This window comes from Siphateles boraxobius, unplaced genomic scaffold, assembly GCF_051911475.1.
Source record: "Siphateles boraxobius isolate OS27281-9 unplaced genomic scaffold, OSU_SipBor_1 20, whole genome shotgun sequence".
Classification (NCBI taxonomy): Eukaryota; Metazoa; Chordata; class Actinopteri; order Cypriniformes; family Leuciscidae; genus Siphateles; species Siphateles boraxobius.
Window position 1 is genome coordinate 18554869 of NW_027508811.1, and position 22697 is coordinate 18577565.

Sequence of the window (22697 nt, forward strand, 5' to 3'; positions counted from 1 at the left end):
AGGGATAAAGGCGTACATTTACTGAGTGTGTTGGAGTATTTGGATTTGATTTTCCTCGGGGATAACATTATCCCTGTCAGATTTATTCCTCTGATCAGTCAGCACTATTGGACTCCCAACATGCATTTTATCTCTTGTTCTCACCTCATCTTAAATCCTTTATTCCTCTCTTTCTCCTTTTTTCCCACCCCTCCCATACTTTATCTTTCTTTTTTTCTGTCTTTTACTGAGGTGCAGTGGTGTCGGTGTCATATTGCAGTCAGAGGATGTTGCTGGATTGCAGAGTGCCGCAAGTGTTGTGTGTCTCTGAACTGCTATTTCCTGCAACAGCACCATTTACAGCAGCTCATTCATCACGGTTACATGATGAGCACAACCACACCACAGAGACAATAAGAAAATCAATTAATGAGAATGAACAAGAAAAAGGACAGGAGGAGAAAAATATGAGATGTAGACAGCCATAACCCAAAGGGTCAGTGTTTGGCTGGTTAAATGAGGATAAAAAAAGAGAAAGGACAGGAGGAGAAAAATATGAGATGTACACAGCCAGAATCTAAAGGGTCAGTGTTTGTTTGGCTGGCTCGCCTCATTAGTGCCTGCTGGAAGATGTCATAAATACACCATCTGGCTGCTCAGAGCATCTTACAATTAATGTTTTCTATTATTACTATTATTTTATTTACTTTTTAATCTAGTATATAAATATATATATATATATATATATATATATATATATATATATATATATATATATATAAAGATTTAAAGCTGAAACTCCGCCCACATTTCTCATTCATTTGCATTGGTGGTTCAGAATGGCCAGGGTTCGATTCCCGGCAAATGCAAATATAATTTTCTTTTAACCGTGCTTTAGAGATTTTTGCTATCGCTAAAAATAAGTATATAAATATGAAAATACACTTACCAAATCAAAAATATTAACAAGTAATTGCTTGCTAAGCTGAAACTCCGTCCACATTCCTCTGCCAGGGTTTGATTAACGGCCAATGCATATGAAAGTTTTTATAGGGTTTAGAGATTTTTGCTCTGGAGAAATTAATGTAAACAAACCTACCAAATCTAAATTATTAATAAATAACAACTGCATGTTAAAGTTGCATGTGGAAGATTTATTGCAACTTCATCTACAGCAAAGCTAAGATGTTAAATGAATGTTGAATGTCGAATTCTCACCATACTGGCCGGGGGGAGGCACTCCAGAAGATGCCCGTGGAAGACTCATCAGCAATGTTTGCACAGCAGCACAATTCCCAGAACATGCCTCCACAGCAATGGGACCAGCCTGAGAAAAAAAAAGAAAAGATGAGTGATCAACTTACTGTAAGACAGATATAAAGCCCTATCTTGCACCCAGCGCAATTGACTTTGTACACCGACACATGTATCATTCCTATATTGCACCCGATGCACAGCGGACTTTTCCCTCAACAGACGCAAGTCGTTAAATTAGGAAATGAACTTGCGCTCCTGGGGGCGGTTCAGCGAAAAGAGGAGGGTGTTTCGGCGCAAATGTTCCCTGGTGCTATTTACAGTTTCAGAAAACAATTCCGCCACAGACCAGGAAAAACCTTGTCTAAAGTCAGTGGCGCGTTATTCAGATGCTATTTTAAGGGCGCATGCTTGGCCATAATGTAGCGTGCACAACGCGCAAATCCGCCATAATAATAGCAATCCGCCATGAAACAAGCGTGCCTGCTTTTAAACGGAATGTGAGATGAAGCTCTGATTGGCTTATTTCACGTTACGCCCAAACCACAACTATGAGTAATATAGGTACTTCAGACCAACCCATTTTATGCTTGAGTCAAGCCTTTCCAGCATTTTCTTCAAAAAGGCAAAAGTGTTTCGTTCAAAGATGTACCGCAGGTTTTCCTTAATAGCTTTCGGTTTTAAAAAGTAAAGAAGTATCAGTAAATGGTCTAGCTCTTTTCACCATTTCACAATCCTTCTATAAAAACACCTGAAAGAACAGGCCATGAACTGCAATTCACAAGAACAAAATGCCACTGAATGAAATTGCCATCAGTAATAGTCTGATGTAAAACTTGGTGGCCAAAGTTTGATCTCAAATTGATGTAGCATCTCTTAAAGTGCCTATTTTTTTGCCCTATCTTGCACCTGGCGCATATGACTTTGTACACTGACGCATGTATCATTCCTATTTTGCACCTGCGCAAAGCGGACTCTTCCCTCCACAGACACACGTCGGTTAACTAAGAAATACACTTGCGCTCCCCGGGGCGGTTCAGCGCAAAGAGGAGGCGTGTTCCGGCGCAAACTTTCCCTCATGCTATTTTGCTGTTCTATAAAACAATTGCGCCACTGACCAGAAAAAAACTTGTCTAAAGTCAATGGCGCGTTGCGCGTACATTCAGATGCTATTTTAAGCGCGCATGCTTGGCCATAATACAGAGTGTGAACAACGCGCATACACTGTAGATGATTCTCTCATCTACATAGATGCATTTAACTTTTTGCAAATGATACATTATTATAAGGAAAAATATTAAAACACGAGGGAAATCATTGTTGTGTCCATGACGATGGGGAAAATAGGTATAAAGCTTACACATTTACCCAAATTATTGTATGCATGTTTAACCGAAGCTAATTTGGGTGGGTTTGTCCCAACCCCAATGTCACTTCTCTTTCTTTTACGGCCCTGACGAGAACATCGATCTCCTCGGCTGTGAACCGATTCAGAAGCGCGCCTGGTAAATGCGCCGTTATAATAGTATTGCGCCATGGAACAAGCGCACCTCATTCATCATGCTCTTAAAGGGAATGTGATATAAAGCTCTTATTGGTTTGTTTCCCGTTACGCCCAAACCACACCTATGAATAATGAAGCTACTTCAGACCAACCCCTTTTAGATTTGCGCAAGGCGCAAGGGGCATTTATCCCGCCGCGAAAATAGCAACAGCGCCGGGATCCACCCACAAAGTTACTTGCGCTTTGAGCTTTGACACTTGCGTTTCAGATAGTTAAAATAGGGCCCAATGTCTTAAAACTCATTTACCAAATACAACACTGTTTAGAATGCATGTGGTGAGGCAGATGACATGGGCTTGATGGCTAAACAATAATTTTTTTTTTAATATGACTGCAAAATATTTATAACAAGATGCTGTATCTTCACAAACATATAAAAATAAACTCAGAATGAGCATCTCGGCATCATTGTCTAATTTCAAGAGACAGGATAATCGAGGATGACCGATTTGTTATAACAGTAGTCAAACCGAATGAGAAGACCCTCTTATTTCTTCTTAAAACCCCAAGACTATTAGATGGTGGCTGTATGATGGTCAATAAACAATAATTGTGTTTTCAAAGCAGTATGTGGTTGATGGCACGACACATTTATAGTTCTCTTACAAGAGGTTCTCTCGTATTGCGTAAGTTTAGCTTACGCTACGGGAAAGATTCATCTTCTCGAGATATTGAAGCCAAAAAATTTTCCTTAATTTTGTATTCATTGTCAACGCAGTGCAGCAGCTAGCAGACCTAGAGCAGGCGATCTCGTGTGCTCACTGGCTGCCCTGCGGGCAACTGCTGCAGCCTACCAGTGAGCCCGGCGTGACGTGACGCCCAATGAAGGGCGCCCGCGCCTTCATAGCGTCATAGCCCGCCAGAATGGGCGTGGCTTAGCGTATGAAAGTAAGGGCGGTAGGCTGAATCTGCATGATGCCCTCTCGAGCTCTCTGCATGACCCGGACGGGCATCATCTGCGTCACATGTAGGTCCCCCGTGCCCACTACTTGTGCGCACGCCCTCATACAAACACTGTTCCCAGTTCTGCTCGACCAACTAGCACGCGGCTAGCTCTCTTTACGTTACAAGAGAGCTACCCCGCCCTCGTGTCACCGTTCGCGCCTCATGCAGAGCCCTCTCGAGCTCTCTGCATGACCCGGACGGGCTTGCGCGCTGCCGTCGAAATGTCTCGCCCTGTCAGTCCCCTTAGATAAGGCTACTGCAGTGGTGTATTTAGCCAACGAGCCAGTAATGCAACCCGCTCGCCTGCACACATCCGCCGTTCTCGCGGAGACCCAGAGAAATCTCAAGTGAGTATAATGTCTGGTTATCCGGCTCACGCCGTTGGTGTCTTGAGTATAGAAAAGGTGCCCACATCTCGGTGTTCACCCTTACACACAAACACGATACCCCCCGTGTCTCCCACAGAGCCCACTCTCAAAAAGCTGTGCTCTGTGCTCACGCCTATTTTCTGCCCGCTCTGTCTCACGGCCAGAACAGCCTCATACATGTCAGGTTAAGAATGGAAGTTACGTACCCGCTCACGAGCGCTCACGCTTACTAACAGACACATCGCCTCCGAAAAGACGCGCGTGTCCCGCTGCGGCCGGACCGCCGTCAAAGTTTATTTCCCTGTCAGTCCCCTTCAAACAGGCTACTGCAGTGGTTCATTTAGCAGCCAACGAGCCGGTTTGTTCACCCTCTCGCCTGCACACAAACGCCGTTTTCACGGCGACCCAGAGAAATCTCAAAAGAGTATAATGTCTGGTCTGGCTCACGCCGTCTGTGTTTTAAGTGTAGTGAAAGTGCCCACGCCCCAGTGTTAACCCCTACACACAAACACTTCGAATCGCGTGTCACTCACAGAGCACACTCTCATAAAGTGCAGAAAAGCCGCTTGAGTGTTGAATATAAGAAATGTGTCCACAGGTCTGTGCCCACTATCTGCCCGCTCTGTTACACGATCAAAAAAGCAGGTTATGAATGTAAGTATCGTGCCCGCCAGAGAGCGTTCTCGCTTGCTAACACAAACCTCCCCCCGGGCCCCGCCTGCGCGTTTAAGTGATATCACAAAACGCAGGGCATTAATAAGACGCTCCCCATCCATTATGATCGGGGCATCAAATACACTTGTAAGTCTCGAGCCCGCGCACTCGCGCTCACACTTACAGGAAGCTTTTCCGCCCGGAGCGCTGCTCGCGCGTCAAAAAGTGAAAAAAATGTTCCCCATCCCTTATGATTGGGACATCTCACATAAATCTCGGCTTTCAGCGAGTAGCCATTGCCCAGAACCAAGAGCGTGCGCGCCACGCTTTCGGCTCCGGTTCAGTTTCACAAGCCCGCAAATGACGCCGATCTGAACCCGGAGGCCATTCGCCCCCTAGCGGCTCACATAGCTGCGTGGGAAACTATCCCAGGGATTTCAGAATGGGTGCTGAGCACAATAAAGCAGGGCTATACACTTCAATTCATTTGCCGTCCCCCGCGCTTTCAAGTCCGGACCGCGACGATAGTGAATGCGGAAGTAGCACACCTACTTCACGCAGAAATAGCAAAGCTGCTGTGCAAAGGGGCTATAGAAAAGGTACCGACTTCTCTGAGCGAGTCAGGTTTTTACAGCCGATATTTTCTCGTACCCACGAAGGACGGAGCTTTCAGACCGATCCTAGATCAGAGACATTTGAACAAAATGCTTGTGAAAAGACTTACGAATGCTTACGACCAGGAAAATCCTCGCGCACGTTCACCCGAGTGACTGGTTTATTTCTCTAGATCTAAAGGATGCCTATTTTCAGATTCAGATAATACCCCGTCACAGGCAATTTTTGAGATTCGCCTTCGACGGTCAGGTATATCAATACACCGTCCTGCCGTTCGGCCTGTCCCTAGCAACCCGTACATGTACGAAGTGCATTGATGCGGCGCTCGCCCCCCTGAGAAGTCAGGGGCTGCGAATAATTAACTATCTGGACGATTGGCTGATATTGGCACAGTCACAGACAGAACTGCTATCCGTGTTCGCCACCTAGCAGCATCTTTCCAGAAGGGCAGCTTTCTCCCTTTGAAAACATTTGGGCTGTTTGGCATCAGCTGCAGCGGTGCTTCAGCTGGGCCTATTGCGCATGCGCCCGCTCCAACGCTGGTTGAATGCTCGTGCGTCCCGCCGAGCCTGGGTTTCTGCTGGCCAGAAAATCAGAGTGTCTCAGACCCGCATAGCGGCTCTGCAGCCCTGGTTAGTAGCCGACTGGTACCAGCAGGGAGTGATGATGGGAACCATATCTCATCGGAAAGTCATTTCGACAGACGCGTCCAACTCGGGTCGGGGCGCGCTGTTCGAGGGCAGACCGGTCTTCGGCCAGTGGTCAGACCAAGAGAAGTGTTTTCACATAAACTGTCTGGAAATGATGGTGGTCGAGAACGCGCTGAAGCGCTTCCTCCCGTTCATACAGGACCAACATGTTCTTGTCCGCTCGGACAACATGTCTGTGGTATCCTATGTAAACCGTCAGGGCGGTGTCAGATCCAGAAATCTCTGCAATCTGACGGAACGCCTCCTTATTTGGTCTCAGATGCACCTGCGTTCGCTGAGGGCGGCGCATGTGCCTGGCCATTTGAAAGACGGCCCAGACAAACTGTCGACCTATTTGCGTCAAAAGAGAACGCTCAATGCCCGACGTCCTTCTCGAAGGACGAGGACGCGTTGGCCCAGGTGTGGCCCAGCGTCCCGCTAGATGCTTTCCCTCCGGTCTCTCTCTGTTACCACAGGTGATCAAGAGAATCAGGGAAACGCGCAACTCGGTGCTCCTCATAGCCCCGCGTTGGGAGAATCAGATTTGTTTCCCGGAACTAGCACGGCAGCACTTACAGCTCCGTGCCCGATTCCGGTGAGGGCAGATCTCCTCTCTCAGGCTCGCGGCGCGATCTGGCATCCCCATCCAGAGCGCTGGTCTCGGCACGCATGGTTGATCAACGGGTTCTCGTTGCCCTGCCAGAAGGAGTGATGAACACCATCACGCAGTCTAGAGCTCCTTCCACGAGAAGGCTCTAACCGTCTAAATGGTCGGTGTTCTCCGGATTGTGCACCGACAGAGGTCTGGACCCACGGACATGCGGGATGGCGCATCCGCTCACCTTCCTACAAGAGCTGTTGGATAAGGGGAGGTCCCCATCCATGCTTAAAGTATACGTGGCGGCCGTGGCAGCGTTCGCAGAATCGACGCACGGCCAGTCACTGGGAAGACATGAGTTGGTAATCCGCTTCCTTAGAGGAGCTAGAAGGATGAACCTTCCGCGCCCCCCGTCGGTTCCTATGTGGGATCTTTCATTGGTCCTCGGGGCCCTGAAAGCCTTTCCATTTGAACCACTAGACTGACTGCACTGTCGTCAGTAAAACGTGTGGGGGACCTGCATGCGCTGTCTGTCAGCGCGTCGTGTCTTGAGTTCGGGCCGAATGACTCTGAAGTCATCCTCAGACCTAGACATGGCTATGTTCCTAAAGTGATGGGCACTCCATTCAGAGCGCAAGTTATTTCGCTGTCAGCTCTGCCAGCATCTGACAGCGAAGGTGAGGTGAATCTCCTCTGCCCTGTCAGGGCGCTGAGATTTTACATTACGCGCTCCACCTCCTTCAGGCGTTCAGAACAGCTTTTTGTTTCGTTTGGTGGGCGCACCAAGGGTCTCGCCTCCTCGAAATAGAGCCTGTCCAGATGGATAGTGGACGCCATAGCAGCTGCTTACGCGTCAAAAGGTCTGCAATGCCCTCTGGACATCAGGGCTCATTCCACAAGAGGCGTGGCCTCATCGTGGGCGTGGTCCAGTGGGATTTCTATCCATGACATATGAGTAGCGGCGGCCTGGAGCTCTCCGTCTACCTTTGTCAGGTTTTATAACCTAGAAGTTCCTGCCTTGCAGGCTAAACTTTTGTCAGTTTGAAGGAGAGGTGTATTCTGCCCAGATCTTCCTGCTCAGATCACTCTCACGTGACTCAGCTCTCCTGGTTGAGCTGCACTAGTAGGGTATGTGCCATGTACCTATACAGACCGGCGCGCTGATCTGTATTCCATATGTGTGCTTATGTACAAGTGATGGCCCGCGTGGCTGGCCACCTTATTTTTTCCACTTATGGGGTTCCCCTTAAAGTTCGGGGTCTCAGGGTGGATGCTTGGCGCGCACGGCTAAACTTACGCAATACGAGAGAACCTCTCGTAAGAGAACGATACTCGGTTACTAACGTAACCTCGGTTCTCTCTAGAGAGGTAACGAGTATTGCGTAACCGGCCGTGCTCGCGCCACGAGCGACTTCGCTTCAGTCGACGAAAAACCAGGGAATTCAGCCTACAGCCCCTACTTTTATACGCTAAGCCACACCCATTCTGGCGGGCTATGACGCTATGAAGGCGCGGGCGCCCTTCATTGGGTGTGACGTCACGCCGGGCTCACTGGTAGGCTGCAGCAGTTGCCCGCAGGGCAGCCAATGAGCACGGGAGATGGCCTGCTCTAGGTCTGCTAGCTGCTGCACTGCGTTGACAATGAATACAAAATTAAGGATATTTTTTTGGCTTCAATATCTCGAGAAGATGAATCTTTCCCATAGCGTAAGCTAAACTTACGCAATACTCGTTCCCTCTCTAGAGAGAACCGAGGTCACGTTAGTAACCGAGTATCGTTTTCCTGACACTGTCACCAAAAACAATCTGTTTTCTTTCACCTGTCACAGATGATGAACTATGACAATTTAAAACTAAGATTTTTTTCCACTATGCGACGTGGCAAAGGGGCTAATTCATTTCTGTTTAAGCCCACAACCAAACCATGTCGGAATACCATCATCTGTTTAGGTGACATAAATTTAATAGTGAAATAAGGGCTTATGATTGATGGAGTGTAAATGAGGGCAGTCCAATCCCTAAACTACACAGAGAAGCACCAGCAGGTGGTGGAAGTGGTTTTCTCCTTCATTTGCATTTTAAGGGCTGTTTATGGTGCCTGAACAAAATGGGCAGAGCTTTAAAAATTAATGCATACAGTTGGCCCACTGCTGGGTGTTTGTTTATTATAGAAGCTGCGTTATACACTTTAAAAGTGATCGAATGACAGGAAATTTAACATGGGACAGGATTCTTTTGTGCTTCAGTCAGTTGTATATTTTTGGCGATATATTGTGTATATTTTTCTCTATTATGGGTTCAAAATGTTATATTTAACACCACCACTCTACAGCGTATTTGGAACTAAAAAGTTTAGTGTAAATGTAGTAAAAAACAAACAAACTATTTTCTATGCCAGTCCCCCAAATCAAATTACTTCTGTATGTTTTCTTATCCAGACAATTACAGCTTTCCAAATAAATATTGGCTTTAGCAAGGACATGAAATCTGCCAGCTTTAACTTTAACTTTTGCAAGTTACCTTAGTGGAAAAGAACACTTAAGGTATTTTTCTAAAACTCCACATGGGTTCATTTGCAGTATGTGTATTATTACACTAATTTAGCCACCAAAACAAATATTAGGGATGCAAACGTTTATAAACAACATTTATAAGTAAATGAATTGAAGACAAAGGGCTGTGAGAGCTTTACGGCTGTTGTTCTGAGGGGTCTGAAGGTCACGGCTGAGGGTGAGCTGTTGTATTGAATGCCTCAGACTGTCTGACTATAGGGAGATGTACAGTGACCACAGGGGTCAAAGAGGAGTGCAATGTTTACTTACAGTCCATCTTGTCTGAGGTATTCAGTGATAGAGATGCTTCAGTTCAGTAGTTGCCAGCCAAAGCTTTTAACCTTTGATCTCTAAATCAATGTCTGCTGTGTGAATGGACATAGAAGTAGTGCACAATTACAAAAGTTTTGCAGAGAATTTTTCTTTTTCCTTTCTTTTCCTTTTAACTTCTTTTTATCCCCATCTGCCTATTTTCTATTTCTCCCTCTTAAAAACTCATATCATTTGACTAAGTACAAATTCTCTTGTCCCCTTTCTCCTTTCCCTCTGACAGATGTGGCTAATAGGTTTAAGTGCTGAAGCGTACAGACTAATTATAGGTTGTGCTACCTATGTTTGTGTTAGGTTTCAGAGATGATGAATTCATCAACTTGAAGGAAATAGGTTCCATTTAATCCTCAATCCGTCATACATCAGTTTCCAAATGAACCCGCCACTGAGCTCGCCTTGGGAACAGATGTTGAAATACAATGGCCATTAACTTTGCACTCAGCCATATGTTCATTCTTATGGGGTAAAAATGGGGTGGGGGAGGGTTTGACAATGTATAAACATTATGTCACCTAATTATGACATACAGTAATGTCATTTATCCAAATGGTTGAAACTACAAAGAGTTTACTTTGACATCTATCTAAAGTATTGGACCACATGCACGTACATTCTAGAAAACATAATATGATTCTAATATAACAATTAATTAAATACTCCATATTTCCTTATTTGAGAATACACAAATAGGATTTTGGAGCGATTGAATGGTAATACCATATAGTTTTGTCCATTAAAATAAAATAAGATAAAATAAATAAATAAATAAATAAATAAATAAAATAAGACAAGATGACAAGCAAAACAAGGCACATCTTCCATGTAAATCTGACTTTTTGCTAATCAACCACTGCAACAAGTGACAAGCAACTAGCAAATATTTTGTCAATTGGTTTCGGTTTCTGTGTTAGTGGTCGTCCATTATGAAATCTCACTTGTTCCACATTAAACATAAAAATCTTCAGATTGTGTAATGCCTTGATGCAACATTCATTATGAACTGCTTTTTACTGGAAACTGGTTATGACACAGAGTAAGACAGCTAAAAATGTATGGATTTCATTACATTAGAAACAATATCGGTAACACTTTAAAATAAGGTACATTAGTTAACATTAGTTAATATATTCATTAACATGAACTATACAATACATTTGTTACAGTATTTATTAATCTTTGTTAATGTTAATTAATAAAAATACAGCTGTTCATATTTGTTCATGTTAGTTCACAGTGGTTCAACATTAGAGATGCATGGATACTAAATTTCTCCACCAACACCAATATACTATTATTTAGAATGTTATCTGCCGATACTGATAGTTTTCTTATGGTAAAAAATCTCTCAGTGCTGTAAAGTAAACTATAAAGGGAATCCTATAACTTGTATTATAAAGAGGAAGAGATCTTGTGCTCTGCATTGCTGCTTGAACTGAGGCGCTTTAACGACATGCAACGTCATATTTTTATTGTTTGATTTTCGTGGAAAAAATGGAAAAAATTTCATATCAGAAGTAACAAAGCACAAAGCTCTTTATGATAGTTGGATGGAAGGCGTGCCACAAATAATGTTTGGTGTAGAAAAAAACGCAGATCTGGCTTGAACTACGTATTCATGAGGTCAAATAGACCCTTCTCTAACATCGCTATATTTTTAACTGTTAATGCATTATTGTCACGTTAACTTTGACAGCCCTAAATTCAACGCAAGAGACATTTTTTTTACACACAGTATGAGTTGCAGTCTGAGGTTTTTCTGACCCCTTTTGATGGACAGGATATAATCGGTCCTGATCATCAGCTGTTTATAAGCTCGATGGCCGACAATGAAAATAATTGCTTTTAAAGGCCTATACAGATTATTCGCCAATACATCGGTGCATCCCTAAACAACAGTCATACATTTTAAATGTGAATTAAGTGTTCAATTCTGTTTTGAGGTGGCAGTGGAACTATATTCACATTTGAACCTGTTGCAGTGGCCCCAAACATTGGGGAAGGGGGAAGAAAAATGGAGTGACTGGGAGAGATAGAGAGACAGTGTGCATCCAAGCAGGACTTGGCTTCTCTTGGGTGAAGCATTAATCTCTTTAAAAGCCTTCATTAGCTCAGATTTATCCATCCCCCACTTGCTGAAGCAGCCTGTTCATCCACCAGAGCTGGGTAGGATATTTGTACATTTAATTTTAATCCTCGTTAATAGCTATTTTATTAAAATGACACCTTCAAGAAGAAGGGCATTAACAGTGAAGTGATCGACTCTTCGTGACAGATTGATCCAGGGTGTGAACGGAGAGATTGACTGTTCAGAGCGGGCGGTGAGGTGATCCAAATTAATCAAGCTAAGTAATACAGCATATAAATCAGGAAAGGGGCACAAGGCGCCTTCAGAGGAGGAATTCAGGTCCTGGGCAGTGGTATACCTCGTATTGGCCCGCTGAGATCCCATAGTGGCTGTTGCTTTAGAGAAATATCTACTAAAAGATATGGGTGGATATTCATATGCGACATTTATAGTGTAGGACATTTCATGACTGGTGGAAAGTAATTTCAATATTTGACATTTACAAATGCTAAAAAGCACTCAAATACAAAAAACAACTGATACTGGTGCATTACAAATATTATACTGTATATAATAATACCAAAACAGTCAACACACTTACTCCCAGAAGAATTTTTAATGGTACGGTCTCTAAAGACTTCCTTTGGATCACCAGTGTTTCAAATTTATGTTTTGATATAGGAATATTTGACATTTAGAAAAACAAAAAGGCTCGTTAAAAAGTGGTATTTGTGTTAACATCTTTCACCTGAATGTGGTAGAGCTTTGCTTTTTAGCAAACTTTCTGCATTTCCCTCCCCGTCTTCCCACTCCAGAGTGGCTAAAAAGCCCTAAGGCAGGCTCTATGGGATTTTGAGGTAGGTGGTGTGTCCTGAATTCTGAATGTGCTGCCTTCAAACATTATGCACCCACATCAGTCGAAATGTTATAGCCAGAACTTCATCAGTCCCTGAATGTGAAGTCCCTGCTTCGTTCTCAAAGACGGGCTTTAAAACAGTGGGAACGTTTGTTGAGTGGCCATCAGGTCTGTGAATCATGGAGGGATAAAGCGTGAAGGTTTCATCAAATAAAGTGATGAAGAGGTAATAAACACTATGAGGACAGATCCTGCAGCACAACTGTAAGAGCATGCCGCTAGCAACGCCGACATCATGGGTTCAGTTGCAAGGAAATAACACTCTAACATATACCCTTTAATCTTTAGTTGCTTTGGAAAAAGTGTCTGCCGAATGAATAAAATACATTTAATAAATGAAAGTATGAATAGGGAGAAAGAGAGAGCTGGTCAAATACATTCAAATCCAAAACAATTCAGTGGAGTATGTTTCAAGTGTCTTTGCCATATTTTCTCTGTCAACCAATACTGATGTCTACCCTTCAGAAACTGGGATGTATATACCGTATGGGACGTAATGCATGATCAGCAGTGCTGAGAAAACATTCTGGCAAAAAAAAAGAACAGACTGTGAAATAAAATGTTTTTAACATTATTGATACCAGATTCAGTTGTGACAACTGCATCGCTGAGTCTACAGTCCACTTGTTTTGTTGGCTGGAATAAACTATCTATTTAAAATAGGTAATAGCCCCACATCATCACATACCCTTCACCATACCTAGAGATTGACATGGGGTACTTTCCATAAGATCATCTCTCAATGTAGCTCAAACCAGCTATTAGGCTAACAGAAAAAAAACATGCCAATCTCTAGGTATGGTGAAGCGTATGTGATGATGTGGGGCTATTTTAATTCCAAAGGCCAAGGGAACATTATCAAGATGCATAGTATCCTGGATCCACGAAACAACTGTCCTTTAAAAATAAAAATCTGCCTGCCTCTATGGGAATTTAACATAGGGGTGTCCTGACTTATGCCCCCTGAATATTTATTTATTTATGATACATTATTTATTCACAAAGAAAATTGGTGTCCTTTATATATACATACATATATATATATATATATATATATATATATATATGTGTGTGTATATATATATATATATATATATATATATATATATATATATATATATATATATATATATATGTGTGTGTGTATATATATATATATATATATATATATATATATCACATCAAGAAGCCATCACATACAACAGTTAAGTTTAAAGTCAGAGATGTGACTTTTTTTAATGTGTTTAACTTCCAGACAAATATTTTTACAGTTTACAAAGATGGGTAAAATATTAGAAAAAAGTGTGGTGCAATCATCCAACACAATGAAGATAACTTGATCAATATTATAAATGATAAATATTACACAATAGTTTCACATACTCAAACTTAAATACGAAATGTTACATATCCTTGTGCATTTTTATATAAGATGATTGAAAACAGTATCTATCCAATTCATGTGCAATAACAACGTAGTTAACCTATCAGAATGTGATTTTAAATTGCTGCCATTCAGTTTCAAGGTCTTCGGAAAGATATTGTTTTTAGGAAGTCAATTTTAAAGCAAACTATACTATAGAAAATATTTCTGAAGCCAATTTAAAAAAATGCAATAGGCCTTGTCATTCAAACGCTATTCTAATTAATTATTTAGCTGCATAACTACTGGCAAAGACATAATCATATTGAAGTATTCATCATGAAAACCGCACTTTAAGAGAGACACTTTACTATAAACATGTCTTCAAAAAACTGAAATGAAAAGCCTGTAGAACCCCCATGATATAATGAAGGGTTATCACAACATTGATCCCAACATCCGGTTCTATGAACACTGTGACTTTGTGCGAGGCACTTAACCCCTTGCTGTACTAGTGAGACTCTGTAATTAGTGTACTGTAAGTTGTTATGGATAATAAACTCCGGCTAAATGACATTTAACTGCCTGCTAAATGACAAGCAATTAGACATGCAGTAAGAAAAAGGCAATTTAAAGAAGTTGTAAGGGTGGCCTCAGACTGCACTGTAGTTAACACTGTTTACTCTGAAGCTCTCAGCCCTGTCCTCTACCTCTGAGGTATCATGAAGTCATGAAGACTCTGACAAAGTTTGCTGCATTTCTTCAACAAAGTGATGGTGGTTCAATGGTGAAAATCTTAATTAACTTAAAAGAGGCCTTAAGAGAGATATCTCAGCTTTTGAGTAGTCAAATGGCAGTGTCTTAGGGCCAGATTTAGGGCATTGAAGCAAAACATGGTTGTGCAAAAAATGTCTGTCAAGCCCCCAGTTAAAGTCTTGTGCAAAATGTTACAGCACAAAGAGAACTGAATTATTATACTTTGATATCCTAAATGAAAGTATTTTTATAGGAAGACTGGTAAATTAGTTTAACAACATTCAACTCAGGTTTCAGATCACAAGTGGACAGCACAAAATCCAGGTGTAAACGAGGGCCAAAATGCTTTATGTGAATTCCCACATGACTACGTCACATTTAGTTTGTGAAAACACAAGCAGAATGAAATCCTTCGTAAAACCACTCTTACATGATTCTGTGTGAATGATTATGTTCTGCTTGTATTTTATGAATGAGCAAAATTAAAAATGTCATGTTTAAAATTGGATTAAAAATCAAGTATAATTGGTAAAAACAACAGGACTACTCTGCACTTTATTGACATATACAAAAACCCAATATTAACTCCATAATATATGTACACACACACACACACACACACACACACACACACACACACACACACACACACACACACACACACACACACACACACGATTAAACAGTATATATTAAAATGTAATTCCTACAATGGCAAAGCTGAATTTTCAGACATTAAAGGGCACCTATTATGCCCCTTTTCACAAGATGTAAAATAAGTCTCTGATGTCCCCAGAGTGTGTATGTGAAATTTTAGCTTAAAATACCCTACAGATCATTTTTTACAGCATGTTTAAATTGTCACTTTTTGGGGCTGAGAAAAGTGTGCCGTTTTAGTGTGTACCCCTTATAAAGAGAATATAAAGAAATGGACATGCATCCCGCGTTTACGTCTACTCTTATTTAGCCTACCTATTTGCCACCTTAGGCTACTTTATATTTTTTTCCGCCATTTTAATCTGGAGCGTGAGTCTTGACTAGGGTTGTAACGGTATGAGATTTTCACGGTATGATAATAGTCTCAGAAAATATCACGGTTTCACGGTTTACGGTATTAAACAATGATTATTATTATCAGCTGCAATGAACCTTAAATTAATGAAAACTGATAGGGTTTTTTGGTTGAACATATGGTTTATTAAAACAAACTTTTTTAATCTACCTTTTGAAAAAATAAGAACGAAAAAATAAAGCTGCAGATCTCCCATTTGAACAAACATGTTTGATCAATTGAATTAATAAAATTCTTAATTTATTAATTATTATTTAAGATAATTTTTATTTTGACAGGTTGTACTAAACTCCTATGAGTTTCAGTCAGAGTGTATTTGACAATGATTATTTTCAACAAAATTATGAAATGCTTATTTAGTTCTCTCAGAGCAGCTCTGGATATGTTCATGTGTTCACGTCCTTATATAGTGAGTGAGACGGCAGACGCTTTAAACACCATGAACGTCCCACATACTTGAGTATATACTAGGTGAAACGGTGCTGCTCATTCACACAGACACGCTGAACAAGCAGAATATAGATTTACAGTTTTTTGCGCTGTTTAATAGACACACTCATATAGCGATTTTATTTATTGCACAGATATATTTTAGATTTATTCATCCATCTATCAAATCGCGCATTTTACGTGACATCTGCGTTATATTGTAAATTCCCTCAGCAACACGTAAATAATATGGACTTAAGTTATAAATGGAACTTTATCTGCAGGGAGGGAAGGTGTTCGCGAATATGGGAGAACATATTTGACATATTTCCTCATTTTGCAGCCACTCTTCGTCCATATTTCTGGACACAACTGGATATCAATCTTCAAGGAAAAACCCACGTTCTTTTTTCGGATACCCAAAGTATTCCCACACTGCAGATTTTAACTTTTTTTTCGAAGAATTCGCAGCCTCAGTCTCAGTCATTTTCTCCAGTGCACATGTATGGGTGGAGTAGTCAAGTGGAAATAAGTTGCATATGCGCATTTGAGATCTGCTTTAATTTTTTTTCCAAAACCGTGGATAAGCAAATGTTCACGATATGATAATCGTACAAGTCAATATCGCGATAAACCGCCATACCGGTATACCGTTACAACCCTAGTCTTGACACCAACTAAGAGTCGCGCCAGCCACAACCTAGTGACGCGCCTGCCTCAAGATCTCTCACTGTTCACATTTTATTGGCTCTTTTTGTTCATATCATAATGAGGCGCGTGTGTTGGCTCCACCTAAGCGTTGCGCCAGCCACAACTTGGCGTCGTGCCTGTTTCAAGATCTCTCACTGTTTACATGTACCAGACACTCCGATTGATGCACATGTGCAAACAGTGCAATTCTGAACTTATTTATCTATTTGTCATCTTTTCTTATATTTTATTCCCTCTTTTTGTCCATAATGGAGCGCGTCATGTCACCTATTAGCGTCACGCCTGCCTCAAGATCTCTCATTGTTTAAATCTACCAGACACTCCGATTGATGCACCTGTGCAAACCGACAGTGCAATCCTGCACTTATTTGCCATCTTATCTTATATTTTATTCGCTCTTTTTGTTCATAACGGAGCGTGCGTGTCGGCTCCTATAAGCGTCAAGCCTGCCTCAAGATCTTTCACTGTTTTACTGCCTGATACTTCGATTGACAGCTAAAGGGAAAAGGAGACAAAGGTTCCTCACTACATCGATTTACTGCACTCACATGTGCATCAATCGGAGAGTCTGGTACATGTAAACAGTGAGAGAGTTGTGGCTGGCACGTCGCTTCGTTGGGGCCGACACACGCGCTTCATTATGAACAAAAAGAGCGAATAAAACATAAGATAAGATGTCTATCTGTCTATTTGATCATATGCATTAGTCCGAGTGTCTGATAGCTGTAATGTAACAATGAGAGTAACAATGAGAGTAAATGAAGACTACTGTGTTCATTCTTACATCTTAAAACAAATAATAATAATAATAATTTGTTACATTTATATAGCGCTTTTCTGGGTACTAAAAACGCTTTACATGGAAGGGGGAATCTCCTCAACCACCACTAATGTGCAATATCTACCTAGATGATGCGACGGCAGCCATATTGTGCCAGAACGCCCACCACACACCAGCTTACTGGTGTGTTACTAGAGGAGACAGTGATGAAGCCAATCAGTATATGGGGATGATTAGGAGGCCATGATGGACAGAGGCCAAAGGGGCGAATTTGGCCAGAATGCCAGGGTTACACCCCTACTCTTTTTCGAAGGACATCCTGGGATTTTTAATGACAGAGTCAGGACCTCGGTTTAACATCTCACTCGAAGGACAGTACTCTTTGACAGTATAGTGTCCCCATCACTGTAATGCGACGTTAGGACCCACACAGACCAGAGGGTGAGCACCCTCTGCTGGCCTCACTAACACCTCTTCCAGCAGCAACCTGGTTTTCTCAGGTCTCCCATCCAGGTATCGACCAGGCTCAACCCTGCTTAGCTTCAGTGGGCAACCAGTCTTGGACAACACGATGATATGGCTGCTGACACCTCAATTGCTTATGAGACATTCTTGTCTACAGCTGCTTCAGCGTAAAACAATGGCGGCCTGTGTACAGCTCACTCAGGGCGGGTCTATATGCTCATAGTGAAGTGTCAGTCAACAGTCGTGGGAGGGGCTTGTGCAAAAGTACGTCAAATTGCCCCAAATCTGAGAACTGGTTGTTCTGAGACACTGTTTATGATTTATGGGGATTTCAAAAAAAGCACGGGGTGCCCACTCATTATAGGATGGTAGTGTAAACACACTTCCAACTAGTGCTGCACGATACACCGGTACTAGAAAGGTTTCGCGATACCCAGCTATTAAATTGGTACGATATAAAATTTTATTAGTACCGGTACTTTAAGAGTGACAGTACTCTAAATAATAAGAGCAGTATTTCTTTAATTTGCGTCAATGTGTGACACCCGGAGTCAGGATGTGTGTGCAGAACTCTGCTTCCACTGTTTTCAATCACTAAACAACGGAAGCAGAACAGTAAAATATATACGCACAGCGAAACATGCATGCATGAGAAAATAAAGCGCGGGACGTGCTTGCGCTGCCGGCTCAGACCTGAAGCGCACGCACACGCCTTTCACACAGCATGCAATCGCGACTTCAGTTCTCTTTCGTGGATTATTTGGATTGAATAATCAAAATTCTAGGTAAAAAATGTACGTTGTGGCAAGTATTCACGTAAACAAAGTGGGGTATCTCTTTAGTGAATGTAAACCGTTTGTAAAAATAAATCGTAAGTGTTCCATTGGGTAGCCTACGTGCAGGTCTTAAAGGGCCGGACCAGCGGCCTAATATTCTGTGTAATTAATGTTAATGAAACAACAGAAAATAGACAATCACCCAATGCTTGACTGAATAAATGTATCTATTTATTAAGAATCAGTCTATAGTTAATTTATAGAGTGAAGACCTTATTTTTTTCAGCTACAGTACTAGATCTATTTAACAATTGCATTCAAAAAAGAAATGAAGCACTGTTTATTTTTTGTCTCTTATAGTATTTGTCATATTGTTTGTAATTTGATTTTTGCTTATTTTTAATAACAAAGATACAATTAAAAAAAATATCTATATTGTAATTATAAAATTACATTTAAAAATATTAAGTAACTCGTTTCATGAAATAAGATTTTGGTCATCCCAACCTGTTCAGAATTGTCAAAGGCTAGCAAATGTTAACATGATTGATAATAATATAAATGTTGCAAACATCTTTGTAAGGACGTAGGCTACACACTGGCACTTGCTAATTATTATTATTTTATTTAATAAAGGGGAGGGAATGGCAGGGAATAAAGCAGGGAAGGAACAAAGTTTTTTTAATTAATTTATAAAACAATGAATTGTAAGTTATGTCATATTTTTTCAGTTACTTTTGCTGTTTTCGTTTTTTTCCCCATGGTATCGAGGTATTTTAGTCTGGTATCGCATTGAAGTCATAATTTTGGTATCGTGACAACACTACTGTGTTATATGATTAGAATGTTGTCCCGGTTTTAAAATCAAGCACAGCAATGATATTTGAGAGTGTTTCTCCCTTTTCAGGAAAAGTATCGAAAAAGTATCGAAATCGCAATTCTTGACTTGGTATCGGTGTCGAAACAATAATTTTGGTATCGTGACAACACTACTTCCAACACACATTTATGTTCAAACACCATGTGCATTTTGATAGACATTTTAAGGCCCATTCACACCAAGGACGATAACTATATTGATAAAAAGTTTTAATAATTTATCTAATTCTATGAAAATAGGGAAGTCCACAACACAACTATGCAACAATGACAGCAGAGTGAGAATCAAGTGATTATAAAGAGTTTGACCAGTATTGTACAATTAATAGATTTTATAAAAAACGAGACAACAGAGGAGGCTTTTGCTTCAGTAAGCATTGACCTTCAGTTTGAATTCATAGGTAGACTGAATCCTGAAAATACCTGAGAGACATTTGGTGTCCCGCACACTTCTTACTTCTTTATCAGTAGAGATAAAGTGGACTGATGACCTTTCCAGATCGGTTAGATTCTTTCTGCCCTTTAGAAAGATCTCTACAAACTCCTCATCTACAAACTGAACATATTTTCAGAAACAGGAGAACTTACTAGTATAAATTACTGTTTACAAGCAAACACTCAGGAGAATTAATTTTCTTTAAATTTCCCTTAGCACGGGGAGCTCATGTATAAAACCACCACAGAATATATAATGGGGCAAATGGGACCCAGTTTTGCCACTACATGTGAAAGGACATGTAAATAATATCTTAGCAATATTAATAAAATATGCCTTTGGTTTTATATTGGATGATTCTCCACTGTTAATGCTACTAAGTAAAAATGTTCATGTTAGTTCACAGTGTGTTAAAGTCCACAATGTTAAAGTCCCTCTGTGGTGAAAATCAAGTTTTAAATGTTGTTTAAATGTCTATGTTGTGTTACACAAGATAAACTTGCGTAAACTCATAAGTCAACACCATTGCTGAGTATTTTCTAAGTATGCAGTGAACCAAAGACAGTCTCAAAAACGCGGGTTGAAATTGCTGGTGTTTATGATGTCACAAACTACCTTGTAACCAATCAGAGCAATGTGTGATCGTAAACGAGTGGATCTCTGAGCTGGTGTGAGTGAGTGGGGGCGGGGCTAATTTACATATTCATAGAACCGCGTATACTAAACGAGGCAAGGATGTAGTTACATTCAAGCTATTCTAAGGCATGAAGAATTTTTTTTCAAGGAAAAAAAACAATTTTGTTGATCAAAGGTGAGTTTTAAGGGGTAAATTGATTGACTACAGGGGGACTTTAACAAATGCAATATTTGATTTTAAAAATCTATTATATCTACAGACAGTGTATATCTTTATTCAGACAGTATTTAAGACAGTGTGTGTGATAAAGAGTGTCATTCCCCATTTAATTGTTCAGATATGCCACCACCAGATACATATATTTAAATAATGTATTATACAGATCCATCAGGCTAAGATCGAATCTCATACTTGACTGAAAGTTTAACGGTTCCTGGGTTCAGGTCTGTGTTTTGTTTCTGTCTGCGCATCAGTAATGTTATAAAACTGAGCAGACTCCACACCAGCCCGTCATGTTTGCCTTACGGCGCCAGGCACACTTACTCATACACCTGTCACTACCTTGGGAAACACATTAGCGTGAGTGCGTGTGCGCCTGCTTGTGCTGAGTTGGCCTGACAGAGAGCAAAAATGCTGGAAATGATTGGAGTTGAGAGGGAGACAAAAAGGCAAACAGGCCATCTGCTGGTCGAGAGAGAGAGATGGAGAGAGTGTGAGAAAGAGATCCTGAGAGAGAAAGATGGGGAGAGACAGTGTACGTGAGAGAGAAGGGAGAGAGAAGGAGATTAAATAAAATAGAGGGATGCGGGTGGCTGGCAGGTTATCCGAAGCGTGTCAGAAACACTCTCGCCGAGTGTCTTTCATTTTCAGCCTGCAAGCCGCAGTCAGCCTAGCTGTTGTGCTTCTGGTTGCCTTGTAGCTGTGATTTTTTTAACTGAGTGGTCTAAATCAGTGATTTTCAACTGGTGGGTCACCACTTAAAAATGGGTCACAGGTATGTAATACTTAGAGAAAGCTATCCTTTGGTAATCCCATTCATCTTGATGAGCGTGGGCGGTATGATAGGTGCACTTCTTCTGTTTTGTTACTAAACCTGTTACTGTTCTATTGTTTTCATTGTGTTTTTGGTTCTGTCCAGTGACCTATAGGGGCTGTTTACAAGACACCGTTTTCAACTAAAAACGTAAAACTTTTTATGCGTTTTGGCCAGTCGTTTAAACGACAATGGCGTTTTGTTGTGCATGTAAACGCAAAGTTTTGAAAACAGGTTTTCAAAGTGCAAAGTCTCTGTGTAAACAACAAAAACGCAAATCTCTCAAGACGATGGCTTCATGCACATGCGTATTATGTGTCCTGAATGTTTTTTTTTTCATGCCTGATAATTTCTGTCAGTAATTCAGAGCTGTAATCTGCTTTCTGAATCAGATACAAGTAGCGTCACACATAAAATCTGCCGCAATTTGCAATTTACTAAAAATTGAAAGCTTGTTCAAATTATTACAGAAACATCTGTTCTGCAGACAACCACGAGATAAACTAGATGATTCCATTCGTTAACTTTTTGTGCAATATGCAGTAAGCAGTGAATATTTCACAGAAATATGTTGCAAACTTTAAGACACAACTTTGACCACTTGCAGTTTAACTTTAATTAAGATATAATGCCACAAACTTCACTAACTACGGCTAATCCTGCAACTACTTATTTAATTTTAGAAGCAATTTGACGATGGTAACTTATAAACAAATACAAAAACACTTGGAAAGTCAATGACCTAACTGTCAAATAATATACTGGGACAAACTTCTGTTCCCCCATAATAATAAAATAAAGTAATTGCAATACTCATGTTGCCAGCAAAA

General features: G+C 41.0%; 1 protein-coding gene across 1 annotated transcript in view; it reads right to left on the reverse strand.

Moving 5' to 3' along the window:
- atrnl1a (attractin-like 1a) overlaps positions 1 to 22697 on the reverse strand; it is a 274652-nt gene that overhangs the window by 15617 nt on the left and 236338 nt on the right. Inside the window, exon 29 of the mRNA XM_077237252.1 lies at positions 1198 to 1306. Within this exon, the coding sequence (XP_077093367.1) occupies positions 1198 to 1306 (109 nt within the window). The remainder of the gene's footprint in view (positions 1 to 1197; positions 1307 to 22697) is intronic.